General features: G+C 37.9%; 1 protein-coding gene across 1 annotated transcript in view; it reads right to left on the reverse strand.

The window, feature by feature from the left end:
- pdzd8 (PDZ domain containing 8) overlaps window positions 1-18,467 on the reverse strand; it is a 39,284-nt gene extending 20,817 nt beyond the window's left edge. The window contains exons 1-3 of the mRNA XM_077729456.1: window positions 17,397-18,467; window positions 15,394-15,519; window positions 10,443-10,545 (exon numbers count right to left, since the gene is read on the reverse strand). Coding sequence (XP_077585582.1) covers window positions 10,443-10,545; window positions 15,394-15,519; window positions 17,397-18,268 — 1,101 coding nt within the window. The 5' untranslated portion in view covers window positions 18,269-18,467. The remainder of the gene's footprint in view (window positions 1-10,442; window positions 10,546-15,393; window positions 15,520-17,396) is intronic.
- Window positions 18,468-19,438: the final 971 nt, after the last annotated feature.

Raw genomic sequence — 19,438 nt, forward strand, 5'->3', positions numbered from 1 at the left:
AGAGTGTTTATATGTGCATACTGTTTGTATATGGGGGAGGGGTTGAACACAAAGGTTGAACTAGCAGCAAGTGTTCTCAGTCAAGGGGTTGGTTTTGGGTAACAGCTGTGAGCTATACTTGACCAAGATATGACAGAAAGCAAGACAAAAAACGGCAAGTACTTCCATTGACGTTCAAGGTCCACGTATTCGCCCACATTGTTTTCCAGATTGTTGTCTTGACAATGCCCAGTTAGTTGCACAATTTATGAGACAGATAAATGGCGTATGGAGCAATCCTATGAATATGTATTTTAAAAAAAGAGTGTATTTTCTCCTTGTTGAAGTTCTTATTATACAACGGAATATCAGTACTAAGCATGAGCAATAGCAGCAAAGTTATCACAATAGTTCGGCCAGGAATCAGCGATGATGCCTGGCCGAACGTTTGGTCGGCCGGACGGTTGGTCGGCCGGACGGTTTGTCGCCTGGACGGTTGGTCGCCTGGACGGTTGGTCGCCTGGACGGTTGGTCGCCTGGACGTTTGTTCGCCCGGACGTTTGGTCCCCGTTTGTCCCCGGTCTTTTGGTCGCTAGTCAAATGGTGAGAGAATAAGTATTGTTGAAAACAGCTCTCAACTAAAGTTTAATATCTAAATAGCTACTGTTGATTCATAAGAGAGAGAGGGCAATATCTAAGTACTGTTTATTATCTAAGTACTGTTGAAACCAGCCCTCAAATTTATATTCACAAGAGTATCTAAATATCTACTGTTGATTCATGAGAGAGTTTAATATTTAAATATCTACTGTTGATTCACGAGAGAAGTTAATATCCAAGTACTGTTTAATATCTAAGTACTGTTGAACCCAGCTCTCAAAATTATATTCACAAAGGGTTTAATATCTAAATACCCACTGTTGATTCATGAGATTAATATCTAAATATCTACTGTTGATTTGTGAGAGTTTAATATCTAAATATCTACTGTTGATTCATGAGTTTAATATCTAAATATCTACTGTTGATTCATGAATGTAATATCTAAATATCTACTGTTGATTCAGGACAGAGAGAGTTTAATATCTAAGTACTGTTTGATATCTAAGTACTGTTTGATATCTAAGTACTGTTTAATATCTAAGTACTGTTTAATATCTAAGTACTGTATAATATTTAAGTACTGTTTAATATCTAAGTACTGTTTAATATCTAAGTACTGTTTAATATCTAAGTACTGTTGAAATCAGCTCTCAAAATTATACTCATGAGAGTTTAATATCTAAATATCTAAAATCAAAATATCAATGAGAGCACTCATTTAACACACCTACTTCCATTGACTGTCATAGGCATCCAATGAACCTTCATTCTCTCTGGGGGAACTTGCAACAGTAGATATTTAGATATTAAACTCTCTCTCTCGCGTGAATCAACAGGAGATAATTAGATAATTAACTCATGAATATAATTTTGAAAGCTGGTTTCAACAGTAATTAGATATTAAACAGTACTTAGATATTGCATTCTCTCTCTCATGAATCAACAGTAGATATTTAGATATTAAACTCTTGTTGAGAACTGTTTTCAAAAAAAAAATCAACAGTACTTACTCTGTCAGTTTTAGACTGGCGACCAAAAGACCGGGGACCAAACGTCCGGGCGACCAAACGTCCAGCGACCAAACGTCCGGCGACCATACTTTCGGGCGACCAAACGTCGGCCAGGCATCATCGCTGATTTTCTTGAACTATTGTGATATAACTTTGCTGCGATTGCTCATGCTTAGTACTGATATTCCGTTGTATAAAAAGAACTTCAACAAGGAGAACACACACTTTTTTAAAAGATCGCAGGGCACACGAAGACGGACAACTATGTACACTAACACCCAAACCTAGGGGCAATTTAGAGTGTCCAATCAGCCTATCATGCATGTTTTTGGAATGTGGGAGGCAACCGAAGTACCCGGGGAACTTTGCCATTTCTTTGTTGTTTCTCAGAGTAGAAACTGACAGCTGTAATCTCTGAGCTATCTTTTTTTTTTTTTTTCCCCTAAACCGTGATGTTGAACAATCTTTGTTTTCAGGTCATTTAACAGTTGTTTTGAGGCTCCATGTTGACACTCTTCAGAGAAGATTTAAAGAGGAGAAAAACTTGCAACTGGCCACCTTAAATACCCTTTCTCAAAATTGGCTTCACCTGTGCTAAAGGTAATCAAATCAATAGAACAACAAGGGTACCCAATTTATCCACCTGCCTACCTTTGTTTAAGTCATTATTGCATACTTTCTGTAAATCCTATCAACTGTATTTTTCAAATATCCCTATGTGTGTGCTCAATATGATATATTTAAGTTAAATTGCTGATCCAAACAATCAATTACTTATTAAGGAAAATCTTGAAAATAATCAGGGGTGGCCAAACTTTTTCATACAACTGTTTTTGAACTTATTACACTATAACCTAATACATTAGCAAAATAGATAAAAAAAATACACCAAACTCGTCAAACGCACACTTATGCACACATAAACATCCTCAAGCATCAAATTAACCTTTAATGGCCAAATCATATTTGATATATACATTTTAAAGATTTTTTGTTAAGGAACGATTAAAGGCTCTGCATTTACAAATATTTTAATTCACTGTCAAGTTTTCGGTGGCTTGGGCTTTCAGAGTTAAAACAATTTTTCTCTGGTTTTCCACCGTCTATCAATGTCAAATAAAAACTGAAGGTTTAAAATCTGCACTTTTATTTTGACAGTGGTCCTTTATTTCAAATAGTAACATTTTTACGGTGCATTAAGGACACCTAATGATTGCTATCGCCAGCCTGCTCATAGAATCCAGATGCGACTGGAAACGTGTATAAATGTCATATTACAGCTCATTGGAATGATGGAGTCATTTAATTATTGTTTCTACATTTCAGTGGTGAACCTGGAAAATACTGTGGTCATGTCTCGTAAAAACAAAATAAATATAATATGGAATCAACAGGGGTGGAGTAGCCCAGGGGTGGGCAAACTTTTCGGCCTGGGGGCCACATTGACTTTAAAAATTTGACAGATCTTGCTGCAGATGTTGTCACTGTGGATCATTTAACTATTCAGTGCATTTTTGCACAAGGAGATTCTGTATATTGAGCAAAAGATACGATACATATAAAAAACTGCATCCGTTAACAGTACCTATGAAACATAGAGGGGAAAAAAGGACTAAAGCATTAACATACTCATCACTCATCATTAAAGTAAAAAGCATATCGTACAAAGTAAAGTAAAAAGGAATGTATTAAGAAATATTAAAATGTAATTTAAAAAAAGATAGAGGGGCTGTAAAACCCGAAAAACAAATAAGAGTGGACAGAGCTACTGCCACTGGCTTCCGCGTGACAGCGCCATCTTGGAAAGAAAAACAAAAAAAAAAAACATTATTTGGACAATGTCGGCAGGCCGGATTAAAAGGCTTAGCAGGGCGGATGTGGCCCACGGGCCGTAGTTTGCCCATGTCTGGTTTAGCCTGAAGTAGCATAGCAGTGTAATGTTTGTCTTAACACAGCTACGCAAGTTAAAGTATCGTATGGTATAGGAAAACTCCTCTAAGAAGTAGATTTTCGCAAAAAAATACCTGAGTAAAGATCACTGAGTAAATGTAGTGCATGAAACCAGAAAAAATGTTACAGCATCTAAGGGCTAAAGTCCCCAGTTCCTAGCCAACTGAACACACCAAATGACATCAGCCCTGAAAAGGTTATAGGAAATTGAAAAGGTTCCTATAGTCTGAAACCGCCTAAAGTCTGCACGACGCTTTGGGGTGCTAAACGAAACAAATGAAGGGAATGTGTACAGTGTAATGCGTAAAAATCAATAAGCCACTTAGTGATTAAAGCAGCTGAACCCAAAAGGAGAAAAAAAAAGTAGCTGCTCATAAGCCGAAGAAGACCAAGACCCAAAGTCAACAACATTTCATATCTGCTGGTATAATTCTTGTGATATATATAACTTCATCAAATAGTTATTTGAGGAAATATGCACAAAAGGTAAATTATTTAGTATTGACAATGTGATAAGATAGAAGAATGTCCCTTCTCAATTGGGTATTTATTAGTGTATGTGTGATAAAAATAAAAATAAAATAGGGCTAAAACAATAAATACATTCCACAAAAGAATCAAGAAATTGTGCATCTGTGATGATTTGGTAGCTTTTGTAAGACACACACAATATACACAACTTAAACTAATGATCAATAAAAATTAAGGAGGAACAATACAACGGTATCACAACTTCCGAAATTAATTGGTTCAGGAAGTGGTTTCGTAACTTGAATTTTTCATAAGAAACATATTTTACGTTGAATTTACATATTTTTTCCACGGTCTTGAATACTACCCTCTATGGCTCCTTGGCATTGCCTTATGGGCTCCTGCAGCTTTTTCAAAATATATTTAAAATGGGAGAAATATATATTTTTGCTTTGATATGGTTTCTGTCGGAGGAAAAACATGATGCAAAATTTCATAATGCAGAGCTGCCAACTTCTGTCGACCACATTTCAGGAGTGCCCTTGTCCCGTTTCCGGAGTTTTTCCAAAGTGAATGTGATTCACGCAAAATTGATATAAAATGTAAAAAAAATAATAACATAGGACAATTTAAATCAAACTGTTATTATATTGTTACATTAATTGAAATATTGTGGATTTACAAATTATTGAAAAGGTAAAGCACAATGAAAATAAGTTTATCTTTGTGTTTGGGTCCTTCTCTGCGCGTTTTACAGCCAGTAATTCGACAACGCTGAAGTTGAATTTGCATGTTGTGCAATGTGCAAAAGTCGGTCCTTTTGGCGACGGCGTCAACATGGGATATTTTGTCGAATACAAATAAACTTCTGCGAGTGTCAGGATTTCTTATTAGAATATTGATAAGACTTACCAGTGCTGTGTGTACACCTGCTTCTTATAGCACAACCCCAGAAATGATGGGATTTGTTTCAAAAGAAAATACTGGTGGTTTAGTCACCCTTAATATTACAGTGGTACCTTGAGATACAAGCTTAATGCATTCCGGGACTGAACTCTTATGTCGATTTACTTGTATCTCAAATCAACGTTTCTGGTAGAAATGAACTAAAACCAATAATCCGTTCCTAAGCTATGTGGTGTTGTTCTCTACAGAATGCACTGCAGGGAAAATAAACATTTTATCAGGAATGCTCATGATGTATTTGTAGTCAACTATTCATAGTGATATTGGTACTACGTTAATATAGAGCAGGGGTGTCAAACTCCCTTTGGGCTGCGGGCCGAATACAGCTTAATTTGAGATCAAGCGGGCCGAATACAGCTTAATTTGAGATCAAGCGGGCCGGACCAGTAAACTCATTGCAAAATTAAATAGAACTAACAATAAACCCACTTTTTTCCTTTGTATTAGTCACGAATACTAATAATTAGTGCAAAGAATGTGTAAATTATCAAATGTTTATTAAAAGACTTTTCCTTTTACATTATGAACAATATATTATGAACAAGAGAATAACATAAGAACATAAATAAATGTCAATTAATGTCTGCACATACTAAGACACTGCGCCCCCTAACGGATAATACAAGAACTACACATTTTAAATAAAAATCATATTTTTTATACAATGCAGCTTTCTTCCCCGGGCCGTACCAAACCACCAGACGGGCCGGATCCGGCCCGCGCGCCGTATGTTTGACACCCCTGATATAGACATGCATGTGTTGCATTCATTATAAGGCATATATAAAGCTTTACATTTTTTGGCAGCTCCAGACATGTTTTTTTCGTCCAATACGGTTCTTCAACATTTTGAGTTACCAAGATAATATCTTATTATTTATTAACCCATTAAAATGAATAGGAAATGCAAAGATACTTTAAAATGGGGTGCAATTGCGAGTGGCAGGCTACCCACACATGCACATAAACACACAATTTAACAGCTCAAAATTATGTTCAACGCACAAAAAAAAACTCAAAAAAGAACCTGAACATGTCTTAGAGAGTTCAAGATGGCGGCGCGCACGGGTGCAGCGGCTCATTGCTCTCCAGTTCGTTCGTTATTCTACAGTCGCCAGGATCTAATCACTTTCGGAAAGAAAGGCAAGATACCCAATTTCACGACTTAATACAAACTGACCTTCGATATCCCCGAGAACATTCGGAGACTTCCGGGATCTCCGTGGATATCCAGCCCACCCAAAGTACGCCGTAGACGGCGAAGAGAAAGGAAGCAAAAGCGCGGATGCCGGGCGGCCCTTGCGGCTAAGCTACGACAACAACCACTCTGAGCCCCGCTTCCTAGTATCTTTTTGACAAACGCCCGATCCATTACCCACAATTTTTGGCGTGGATCTGCCTTCTAACGGCTGACTGAGGGAGGGTTTATTCTTGTTGGCATCGGTGAGGAAACTTGCAGTCGCCGGATTAATGGCGCTCAAGAGGTGATGCGATGTTTCCATCGTGGCGGAGTGCTAACAAGTCTGAATATGTCATTTAATGGGTCTTGCCTGGGATGGCGAACTTGTGGAGAAGCACTATCCAATTTCGTCATACTCAGCTGGGTATGATGACTATTAGGCTTTTTGTCAAGTCAATGATGACGACAATGCCTATGTCTGATATATATATAGAAGCATAGGTAAGTAGAGGTACCACTGTATTTCAAATTAAGCAGAACCCTTGACTAAACTCTTGGGCTAAAACCCAACAAAAGAAAGGTGAGATTCAAACTTAAATGCGCATTGAGTGTATTAATAGTATCAATATATTATTTAAAGTTTCCTTACATCAAAACAGGCCTGTCCAAACTATGCCTATTCGTCTATTAGCTGACCCAAGAATAGATTAAATTTGACATTGCACCTGTTGTTTACTGGCATGGTACTACATATGTTGCCATCCGTCATGTCATCGTTTTCAACAAATCAATCACAAATCATTCAGTCATCTTGGTACAGAGTGTTCCTGTTTTCTCAATGCAGAGATGTTATTCAGTTGCTGATAAGTGCAGGTGTGGATCTATCCTAGTACGATACAATGCCACTAGTGAATTAAAGTTAAAAAAAAAAAGAAGATTGGTGGTCAGCAAAAACCCTGAAACTATATTATTTATGTTACGGGTACAGATTTTTCATAACTTTTCAAAAAATTATTTAAAATATATAAATAAATCATGAAATTTTATAAAAGTAGTAGTATTAATATTGATATTGGGTGAAGGCCTGATGTAATGAAAATCCAAAGTCTACAACGTCCAAAACAAACTGTGGTGCAGGGAATGAGCCTCCAACACTATTTCTGAAAGGGTAGATATTTTTTTTCCAAAAAAAACTCTGAAAAGCACAACAAAAACATCTATCATGAGCAAAAGCTACAGTAGGAACGCTCTTGCGAGGCAATCATGAGTAAATGGTAGATAAGATGGCGATTTGACCTTTTCCAGATGGCAAACCCTTTGATCCTGAATATGTTGTACTGCTGGGGACACACCGACTGCAGACGGCTGATAAATCAGACTCAAATGCCACCTTGAATCAAGTTCTCCCATTCATTGGTTTAAAAAAAAAAAACTACACAGTCTTTGAATTGACACAGTTGAATATAGCTGCACTGATAAGGCTAAGTGTCAAGATGAGAAAGTTCACATACTAATAAAAAAAAGAATATCTGGATTGTCATGTAAAATTGGAATAGTAGCAGTGTTTCCCAACCACTATGCCGTGACACACTGGTCTGACGTGAGCAATGGTCATGTGTCCATATATCCTAATATTGCGAGAGAAAATTGTATTATTATGAGATTAATATTTAACTGTTACGAGGTTAGAATTAAAATATAAAATCTGAAATTAAACATTGTTGTGTTACAATATTCAAATTGTAATACATTGAGATTAAAGTGAACAAAGAAGTTGTACAGTTGTATATGTATATATGTATATATATATATATATATATATATATATATATATATATATATATATATATATATATATATATATATATATATATATATATATATATATATATATATATATATATATATATATATATATATATATATATATATATATATATATATATATATATATATATATATATATATATATATATATATATATATATATATATATATATATATATATATATATATATATATATATATATATATATATATATATATATATATATATATATATATATATATATATATATATATATATATATATATATATATATATATATATATATATATATATATATATATATATATATACGTAAAATGGCTTAAAATGTCCTCAGAGAACAATTACAAGGCCTCCTCTGAAATGTTGTTCGTCAAAATAGAGCTTAGGGAGGAACAAATGTACGTCAGAACATCAACATACAACTGACATCATACCACTGTAGTAACAACCACGAAATCTTATCACCACCAAAATACATCGTTAATATTAGGAAGTGACGGTAGGGCACATTTTGAGCGTATTTTTTGGACTATAATGGGAACATACATTGAACATGTTTATTTTCATACATTAGACGGACACAAAGATACATCTAACGTACTTAAAATAAAAGACAAAATAAAACAAAGACCCACTTTTTTATATCACATGCTATTACCAAACAAGATTGAGGTTTGCTACCACACAACAAATGAACTGTAATTGTTGAAATGAAGAGAGGACAACAAAGAGGAAGGCATTGAGAAACAATAGCAAGAAAAGCTGGTGAGAAGTTATACTGTATTTCACTGCCACCTGCTGGTCAAGAGTTAACCTCAGAAATCACTGTAAATGTAATAGCTTCTCTAGAGCACTATGAATCATCTTTTAAACAATGTTTTAAATATCTCTTTTCTACATAAGGAAAGGAAGCCCACAAGAGGATTTGCTACAGCCGAAGCCAGTAGTTGCGACTGGCATTTCACACTAAAATGGTCATTAGTCAAGGACCGATAACTGTGCTATCTGTAAAATTGCAGGCATTTATAAAAGGTTTTCTTCAGTCATCAAAATGTCCTTTGCTACTCAAAATGTCAACAATGGGATAATTTCATTCATGGAAGGAAGATGAAAATTGGCTTGTATTAACATGTCAATAACACCACGGTTAACCAATATATAGCATTCAAGGAGGAAGTGATTGTGTTAGACCATAATGAATGTTCATGTCTCCATTCATTTTGGAACTTGTCAAAATTATTTTTGCAAACTCGCTGATGCTTGTTTTGGATAAGATGTTTGCCCAAACTGTTATTTCTATCAGGAAATTTCTATGTGGTATGAAAAACATAACATTAGCATTACCAATTTTTTTACACCTGTAGAGAGCACTTAAGTCAATTTTTTTCTCTAAAACGGTCGATGCGCCCAATCGGTCGGTGCATTTTGTCTGTGCACTAAACTAAATTTTCGTATGGCCCTAACAGTTTGAGTGACTGAATTTATTTCTTGCCGGCACGCTACTTATTGCGATCAACCCAGCGGACGTAAAAATAGCCTCCCTGCGCATTCCAACCATAATGGTAAATTCATTCAAAACATCCCAGGGAAGTGGCAGGGCATTTGACTTGTGCTTTCAGCGCCTTTAATCCTCAAAAACACTATTAATACTTAAAGAAACAGCATATCATAGCTATACGGAGGAAATGCCTGGCGTGAATGACAACACAATGCGGGTGTGAACGCTTGGAAAAAGGACTGAAGCCATGGATCGAACACAATTTAACAGGTTTGCTAACGGATGGCCAACATTGTAGTTTGGGCAGGCAGTGTCGCATGAGTTACGTGACGATTTGGAATGAATTATCGATGCCGATATAACAGCGGGGAGAATCAAAGGCTTGGGAGTGATGCATGTTGCAGGTTACTATGGATTGTGGATGATTGGGCTCAAGTGTCGGCTAGCACTGTTCGAGCTTTGGCCAGCACTGTTTGGGCTTTCGACAAAACTGGACTTAAGTTCCCGGAATAAACAACTCTGGCCGACAGTGAAACCTAGCACGTTAAATGCCAAACTCTTTATATCAGAGTGTACCTTTAATCTCAATAAAGCATTATCAAACTTAGTTTTGCTCGTACTGTCTTTAAAAAACACACTAGTGTCAAACCTAACATATGCTAGCATCTAGCATAACATATGCTTGCAGATAGCATAACATATACTAGCGGTTAATATAAAAAGGTATGCTAGCGGCTAGCATAACATACGCTAGCCTAGTGTCATGCTTGTGCCTTATCGGACGAGGCGTCAAATGTATTGACAGAAAAACTGAAAATATACCCACAAATGAGGCGGTGCCCTATCAAACGGTTTTACAATTTTATAGGGGAGAAAATACAGTAATTGTTTTTTTTTAGTTAAGATCTAGAAGATAAAAATATAACAAGAGAAAATTTGTCAGATGATACTCACTCGTTTGATCGAGCTACGCGTCTTCTCTTTCCACTGGTGACTGCTTAGCTCCAGAGTGCAGTGAACATAGGTTTCTCTGTCATATGAGCCCAGGATAAAAAGTCTGCAGACAGAGGAAAAATGGATCAGAAAAGGAAAAAAAGTTTTTTCCACAGTGGTACCTCGACATACCAGTGCCCCGACATATGAGCAATTTGAGATACGATAACATTTTGAGCAAATATTTATCTTGAGATACAAGAAATATTTTTATATACGAGCAGACAGCGGAAACGAGAGGCTGCTCATAAGAACATCATGGGCACTGTCTCTCTCCCCGCAACTTCCGTGTATAATGTCTCTCTGGTCGCAACTCCCTCGTGCAATGTCCCTATGAGCACTGGGCGGACGGAGCATTGCATTTTTTCAGTGTTTTTTCCCCGCTATTCCATCGCAGTGGCGTAGCTATCGCTAATAGGAGAGTTACGAGAGTATATACTACTTCTCGTTGGATAGTGGTGGTGCGTTATCCTATTCTGAGGACATTTGTGTGCAACATTTTGGGAGTATTTTGAAGGGAAGACAAAAGCAAACAATCCTCGAGAGGTTGCATCTAAAAGTCAGGATGGATGCGGGGCAAATGGAGCCAACCCGGGAAAAGAAAGTTGTCAAAATTTAAAACTAAATTAGAATAAAGTTTAGTGTAAGGTTAGATTGAACTTATTTTTTAGTGTCTGCATCGTATTCCAAGTTCATTTAAATGTGTTCATGTTATGTTACGAGCGAGATGCCGTGCAAGAAGTCCCCCCCTTAGGCCCAATATGTTGAATTCAGTTGGACACTGAAGACGAAGAATTCGAGGGATTCATAGATGAGGAATGAACTGATAAAATGAGCTTTAATTGTTTCTTTTGTGTTTACAGTTAAACTATGTTGGTCATGTTGTGAATATGGACGTCAACAGCTGAACGCCATAGTGCCTCACTGTGTACGTGAGAGCACACAGTTCACCCGCGGGAACAAAATTGAGTTATGAATGTGATTGTTATTGCTTTGCACTATAACAAGTGTTACTATATTGTGGTAGCACTAACATTTAATGTACCGTAACATCATTGGAATGTATTTTACGTGTTTACTGAATGGAGGAAAAGGTCCCCTCCACTATGTGATATAAATGTTGCACTTAGATGTTACCTTGCTGTTGTTGAAAGATAAACAACAGTACTTTACCTCAGAAAAAATAATAAAACAGTTGTTTATTAATTTTGGGAGTGAATGGATTTGTCTGAAAGCTGATTTAGAATCTATTAATAAAGTTTGATTGACCTATCTGAATGTTTTGTTGACATTCCCTTTACCGCAGCACCATCTACTGGATGCATAACATAGCCCCAGCCTCTACCGTAGCTCTGTATAATGCGGAATGCATTGCGCCGGATAATGCAGAAAATACGGTGATAGTTTGTTTTTTTTTCCTGGAAATTAGGAACATAGTTTTAGAAAATTTTACAAAGACACCCAAAGAAAGCTAACTATAAAACGAAGTAAATGAAAGTACCATATTTACTCTCATAGGCTGCCCACACACATTAGCCACACCCTTAAAATTGCTAAATCTTACAATTTCTTGCATATGAGAGCCGCCCCCTGATTCACAATTTCAACCTCCATATTCATGGTTATAATAGGGAGTACAAATGTGTTACCATGAAGGGAAAATCTTAAGAAAAATCCTCGCATGGGTTTTTTTCTGAGATACTATGCGAATCAAAAGCACATTATTAGGGTCAATATCATAAGGCAGTTAATATGACTATCTTTGTAACCGCAATATATCTAATTATTCAATTTGGGAAAAAAAGAAAGGAGTTTGGCTTGATGAGACCCTGGTGCTTTTTAATGACAGAAATTACTATTTTCTTACCAGAAGTTTAACATGTTGTGGTGGCCAAATTGCTTTAAAAGTGAAAATATTTTAATTTTGTTTGGTGGTTCATATTACTGCATAGTTGTCACTTTTGAACCAGAAAACAAAAAAAAGCGGAATTTTGTTTGATTTCATAATCACAAATGTACAATAATTTCCTTTCAAAGAGGAAGTAACGCAAGCACAACCGGGAAGTGTGTCCGTAGCAGCATAGTGTTCACCAAGTCACTGGGTTCAACAATAGCACGGGATACACATTAGGCAAGTATCACAGCTGATTTTTTAATGATCGACCGCAAGAACTTTGATCAGCCTTAATTAACATCTATTGGGATGAGGTGATACGGTAAACGCTACGAACACATCTATCAAGGCTTGTCGCGTCTGGCCAGTCAGAGCTCGTTTAACTAGGTAAGATGGAGGTACCCGAGGTAAGATGGCGACGCCCTGAGAGACACAAATGAGTTTTTTCATGTTTTTTTCAAGAATTTCATTCATAGAAGTCAAAATAAATTTTGTTCAGTGTTTTATCGGTTAATATATTCTCTATTTTGAAATAAATGACCATATCGGCCACATTGGCTCGCGTTATGGCGTTTCGTCTTTGTCACCTTGCAGTTTCATGCATATCGTGTTTTTAAGCGTATATAAGCCGTACCCTCGATTCAGTCATCTTTTTTGTCCGACAAATGTGGCTTTTATGCGAGTAAATACAGTAATTGTCTCCATAATTAATAACATACCAGCAAAACCTGGTGACGAGTCACATCTCTGTGGAGGACTTAATGTATTTATTGGACTATAACGCCCAAAATGTTGTACCAAAAAACTGAGGCAAGTTATACACGAACCCCCGGTGAAAAACTGCCCTCCTCCATGAATTGTGTTCATAATGGTAGTAGTTTATTTTACCAGGCATCCGTAACATATGTCATGAATAAATGTTTTGTCATTGCGCCAAATGTTCCTTGGAGTGAGTGAAGAAAAACTGGAAACAAATGTTATACCAATTCTTAGTCACAAATTATGGCTGCGTGTTACACATGGGTGCGCATTATACTCAAACAAATACATTAAAAATGAAGTCAACAATAGTGTAACATCACTACTTAGTATTTAACTTTTAATTTAAGGTAATTTTTAAAAAAAAATTCAATTTTAGTCCAGGTTTACTAAGCAATTCTACAAGGTTTCATTTTTTTCAGATCGCTGTCCTGCATCAGAAACCAAGAGTTGCATAGGACAGAAATTAATTGACAGATTTATTTTTGTAAAAAAAAAAAAGAAGAATCCATTGCGCCATTCTTTGAGATTCGTGAGGGTGTCATCATATTGCAGTGGTGGACCGTCAGGGCCTGCAAGGCCATCTCTGCTGGCCTAAAAATATCTGAATCACAGACTGATGTTAATTATATTTTGTCCATGAATACTTCCAGATTGCCTGTCAGCGCCCTTTCATTGCTTATCTCCTGTTTATGCTGTTTCCAGATGTGTTTTCATATTTAAGCATTTAGCCAATCACATTTCAGCGTTTGTACCTGGAGGCCTTCAACCGGGAGGTCGAGGGAGGAATTCCTCCTCAACTGCACGAGGGTTTTTCGCCCCCTGCTGGTCGGTCTAAACTCCAGTTCGAAGTAATTTGTGAAGGATTTCGTTCAAAAGTAGCATCGCTAACGAACGAGGTCCCGATGTGTTTATACTCACAACAGGAGGGAATTGTAAGATTATATCAGTTTTTGTGAGTGTAAAAGCATCTATCTCATACAAACTGTGAATGGCTGACATGTTAGCTAGCCTCAACTGTCTGACTAATTAATCAATCTTAGTCTTGTGATTGGGTTGACATGTCCGCACAAACACTCAACTGTCTGACACTGATCAATCAATCTTTGCTCTGCAAAAGACTAAAACGTATCTGTCCAAAGTCCTGCCGACAACTGTCAGTTTTGCCTGTATATAAGACGCACTCACTGGTCATTTGGAGAGAGCTGCAAGGACAACAGACAGTGATTACGCTACGCCAAGCTCTCCCCATTCTACAGTCTGGTAACAAACTTCATTTCCTTTAAATTGGTATCTCTCTTTCTTAACCTGCCTTCTGAAATTGTTTTTCAGACCTATCAACTTCTCTCATATTGGCGAGCCAGCTGAGTCACGTGTAAACCACTCTAATGTTTTTAGTTTATTTAGTGCTTCATATTTATTGCCATCATATGCCTTTTCTTCTCATTACTCTTCATTGCACTGACTTGCTTTGGACCCATTGTTTTTACCTTAATTCTGCACTAATTAAGATAAAAATAAAAAAACGTTTTAAAAAAATGCCCACGGGTATGCCCAGTGTTTGTAGGTATCTTTATGCAAGGAAGATGCGGCAAGAAAGACAGTGCGCTGTTATCATAAGCAGCCCCTCGGGTACTCGACCACCCGGCTGTCTCGCATGCTCGTATCTCAAAATTGTCTCATATCTCAAGGCAAATATGCTTGAAATTTTCCTTGAAATTCAAATTTCTCATATGTTGGGGAACTCGTATGTCAAATTATTACTGTGTAGTGCTTTCAACCCAAAAGTTTTATTTTACGATTAATTTTGACAAAGGCAAGAATTAGATGGTCATAAGTAGACGATTTTCCTTTCAATTTTGTATTTCAGGGAGCAATGACCGTCTTGTAACGTAAGATGCTCGATTGCTTTGTTTTATAAATGATTTTTTAAATTTATATCGCAATATTGATTTCCTATCCGATTCCAAGACAATATAGATTCATTTATAGGTCTGCAATAAAAATGCATCTAAAAATGGGTCACCTGGCCCCCACTCAGGAGCCATTACATATGCTTATCCAAAACAAGTGGATTTAAATCACTGTAGAAAATCTTGTTTTCACTGCTACTTAGGAAACAAAGTATATTGTACTGTGCATACACATTTGATGATTGAATTGATGGCATATTGTCGATTGACAATTAACCAATATTGGAACAAATGCAATTACCACACAAGATCCTCATGAAATAAGTGTTCACTACAAGTGACTGACCTGCTGCTGTCAATTAGAGTAACTTTGAGCCGACCTTCCACAAGTCTGCTGTCCTGGACTGAAAATTCTAGATCAGAGTTCAATCCAAGCCGTGGCTGCACTTGAAATGGGAAGAAAGGTTTGTATCTGAATTCGAAAAGACAACATGAAAATACCATTAGTTTTAATTATTGGTAGACAAACAAAACACAAAAGTGTTCGGCACTTTTGCAAAACAGCTCTTTAATATTGGTATACTTTCATGGAAATAGAAAGTCTCAAAATCAGGTGTGTGATTGTTGTTGTTTTTTCTTGTTGTTGTTTTTCTTTTTATAAATGGGAGCTGCCTGCCTCCAGCTCTTCACACTTCACATGTCCTTCCTGCCATGATGGTCAACATCAAATGGTAGGGAGGGAGGAAAGGAAGACATTTGGAAGGATATACACAGACACATATACACAAATAGATATATACCGTATTTTCACACCTATAAAACGCACCGTGTGATAGGGCAGTCTCATTTACGGATATATTTTGGGTTTTTTTGTCAATACATTGGACGCCTCGTCCGATAAGGCACTAGCATGACACTAGGCTATCGTATGTTATGCTATCCGCTAGCGTACCTATGTTATACCAGCCGCAAGCATGTTATGCTATATGTTATGCTAGTTGCTAGCGTATGTTAGGCTTGGCACTAGCGTGTTTTTTTAAAGACGGCACGAGCAAAACTAAGTTTGATCATGCTTTATTAAGGTCAAAGGTACACTCTAATATAACGAGTTTGGCGTTTAACATGCTTGGCTCCACTGTCAGAGTAGAGTTTAGTGCACAGACCGATTGGGCAGATCGACCATTTTAGAGAAAATTTGAGACTTTTAAGCGTGCCCTAAAGGTGTGAAAACACAGTAGTTCACTGCTAATCACTCGGCCACAGCTTCTTCCTAGCACAAGTTCAAGCAGACAATGGGTCCAAGAAAAATTTAGGGCTTTTGTGAGACAGCCAATTAGGAGCCCCGAGGTTCTAAAGTGAGAATCAATGCATCCGCAACAATATTTTCTAAATAAAATAACAGATAAGGAACGCATTTACTTTTTGGGGGATTTTGTAACTTGGATGTTTTTTGTATCTAACGGCACTCATTTGCATATACAAAATTGTACCTCGAGGCATTCTTAAGTAGAGGTATGACTGTACAGTCACAACTTGAGTTACCAGCTTAATACGTGAGATTATATTGAGAATATTGAGATTGTATGTCGATTTACTCGTATCCTAAATCAACGTTCCCCAAATAACAGGATATTATAATGGAAAAAAAATTATTGGTTGTAATTCACCATCTAATAACAGAGTAACAAATCAATAGAGGTTAGGATGTTTGGTAATAAAATGAGGCATTATTCACAACAACGGGGAGTTCGCCGATGGATGAGAGACTTGATGGATGCGCTCGTAAGGTAACAAACTTTAAATTGAACTTAAATGAACTTAGATTCCTATAGACACACTTAAAAGTTTTGTTCTTACATTACACTAAATTTAAACCTTTTTATGCAATAACCAAGGCGGAGGGGTTACTGTATTATACTGCGGCTTTAAAGGTGAAGTTCCAGCTTTTCCATACTGATTGGTGAGCCCAACTCAGACACATATACACCACGTTTTTCCATTATTTTGTGCCTAATACCGATTGTCATCATACACCTTTTCTTTGCACGAACCCTTTGTGTTTCCTTTAATCTTGCACTAACCCTAACCCAACAACAAAAACACGGAAAGAATGCAACACTCCGCTCAGCGCTCATAGAGCTCTTTGGAGAGATGCGGCGAGAAAGACAGAGCGCTGAAAACATAAGCGGCCTCTCACGGCTGTCTCAAATGCTCATGTCTCAAATGCTCATATCTCAAAAATTGTCTCGTATCTCGACGTAAATATTTGCTCGGAATTGTACTCGTATCTCAAATTCCTCATAGGTCGGGGCACTCGTATGTCAAGGTATTACTGTACTAATAACCTACCTAATTTTGTAGTTAGGTAGTGTGTGTTTCTTTTTAATGACTCGTTTGAGTTGGTTGACGATGATGGAGGTAAGCTGAGGAAGTGGTCTGCCTTCAAACTGCGACTTAACCTCAAAGTCCACCAGTGGGTCATCGAGGAAGGAGAAGGACCAATGGGTGAAGGGCACGCGGGTAAACTGTAACCTCAGTTTTCCCACCACGCGCCTCATCTTGACGAACAGGTATGCAGACTTCCAAAACACCAATTCCACGTCAATGGCTAGATGGAAGCCGCCATTGTATTCAATGTCCACCTCAAAATTGAGCTCCTCCGGCATGCCGTCCTCGTTCAAATGTACCGGCTTCATAAGTTTAGCAGTCTTAAAAACCGGAAGAGAATTGCCCAAAGAAATATCTCGCAGGCTGAGTCCCTCTAGCAGCCGACCTGCGGTCTTCGTTTGTAGCAGCTCCTCAAACTCTACCTTGATCTTTTTAGTGAGCCAGTGCCTGACGACAGGCGTGTCCCGGAGCTCCCTGAACAGGAACAAAAAGATAGCATTGAGGAAATGACAGCTTTCGGGCTTGTTCGCATCAGCTGAGTCGCTGCTGTTCGCAGGCGGCGACTGTTGTTGTTGTTTGGGGTTGCCGCCGGTCACAGTCGTCGCTTCTTGCTGCTTCGAACCAGTCAAGATTGTGCTGTCCTGCTGCTGCAGCTGGCTTGGATCGACATGCTGGGCATTAAAGTAATCCTTCAAAGCGTGATCAGGCACTATTTTGGCGTACTGTTCAGTCCTCCCTATTGGCTCCGGGGTCCTCCGGTAGATCAACAAGAACTGTAACATCAACGTTACTACCGCTCCACAGAATGCAGAAATTAGGATTAAATAAATCATTTTGAGCGGATGCCTCGTCGCTCACTCGGCGTCAAAGTATGTACATAATCAATGTTTTAGTCGTACGTATTAACAAAACAAGTTCCACCTGGTCGCTTTCGAAGCTGCCATATCATCTGCTTCTTTCTGGAGCTCAAGAATCGTCTGCTGATTGGACGAACATGTTGACGGATTCGTACGTAGTGACGAAGAACGGACGTTTCTCGCGCGACGTTCATGGACAACGGGATTTTTCCAAATTTATATTAATATTTGCTCCACCACACTCGTGACTCGAATAAGTGGTATCGATAATGTCTGTGATAGATGAATGATTTTTTTTTTACTCTTTATTTTTGTCACTGTTGGTATGAAAATGCAATGGCTTGAATTTTTTATTGGTTTTGGGGACTACTTTTATGTCCATTATATTGCAATACGATACATGTTTTCTTCTCACAGTTGCTGCTTATATTAATGTAATAATAATAACAACAATAAGGTATTTTATTTCAAGACGCATTTTAAGACAATCCTAAAGAATAAGCAATACAAATTAACATGAATTTTAAAAAAATAAGTAGAACAATCATGTCAAAATAGTCTTAAGCCGTGACTTAAAGGCAGTAGCAGAGTTTGAACTCTTTTATATGTTCAATGAGGATGATATGCCCAGATATCTTCCTAAAATTATTTTACTATTCGACTATACATGCAGGGTGGCCCGATGATGTGAATGGTTAGCGTGTCGGCCTCACAGCTCTGGGGTCATGGGTTAAAATTCAAATCCAGGTCATGTCCATCTGTGTGGAGTTTGCATGTCCCTGCGTGGGTTTCCACCCGCATCCCAAAAACATGCATGATAGGCTGATTGGACACTGTAAATTGCCCCTGGATATGGGTATGGGTGTGAGTGTACATGGTTGTCCGTCTCCTTGTGCACTGCACCGGGTCAGGGTGTCCCCCGCCTCTGGCCTGGAGAAAGCTGGGATAGGCTCAGAGAGTGGTTCAGAAAATGAGAGAGAGGGATTCCCTTGCCCAGACGCGTGTCACCGGGGCCCCACTTTGAAGAAGGGGCACCATGGCGAGCGCCTGGTGCCCAGCCCAACACTCGGCCCAGAAGAGAAGACGTAGGTTTCCCCTTACCACCTATGAGAGGGGCCAAACCTGGGCAGCAGCCAAAGGAGGGAT

This window comes from Stigmatopora nigra, chromosome 12 (assembly GCF_051989575.1).
Source record: "Stigmatopora nigra isolate UIUO_SnigA chromosome 12, RoL_Snig_1.1, whole genome shotgun sequence".
NCBI lineage: Eukaryota > Metazoa > Chordata > Actinopteri > Syngnathiformes > Syngnathidae > Stigmatopora > Stigmatopora nigra.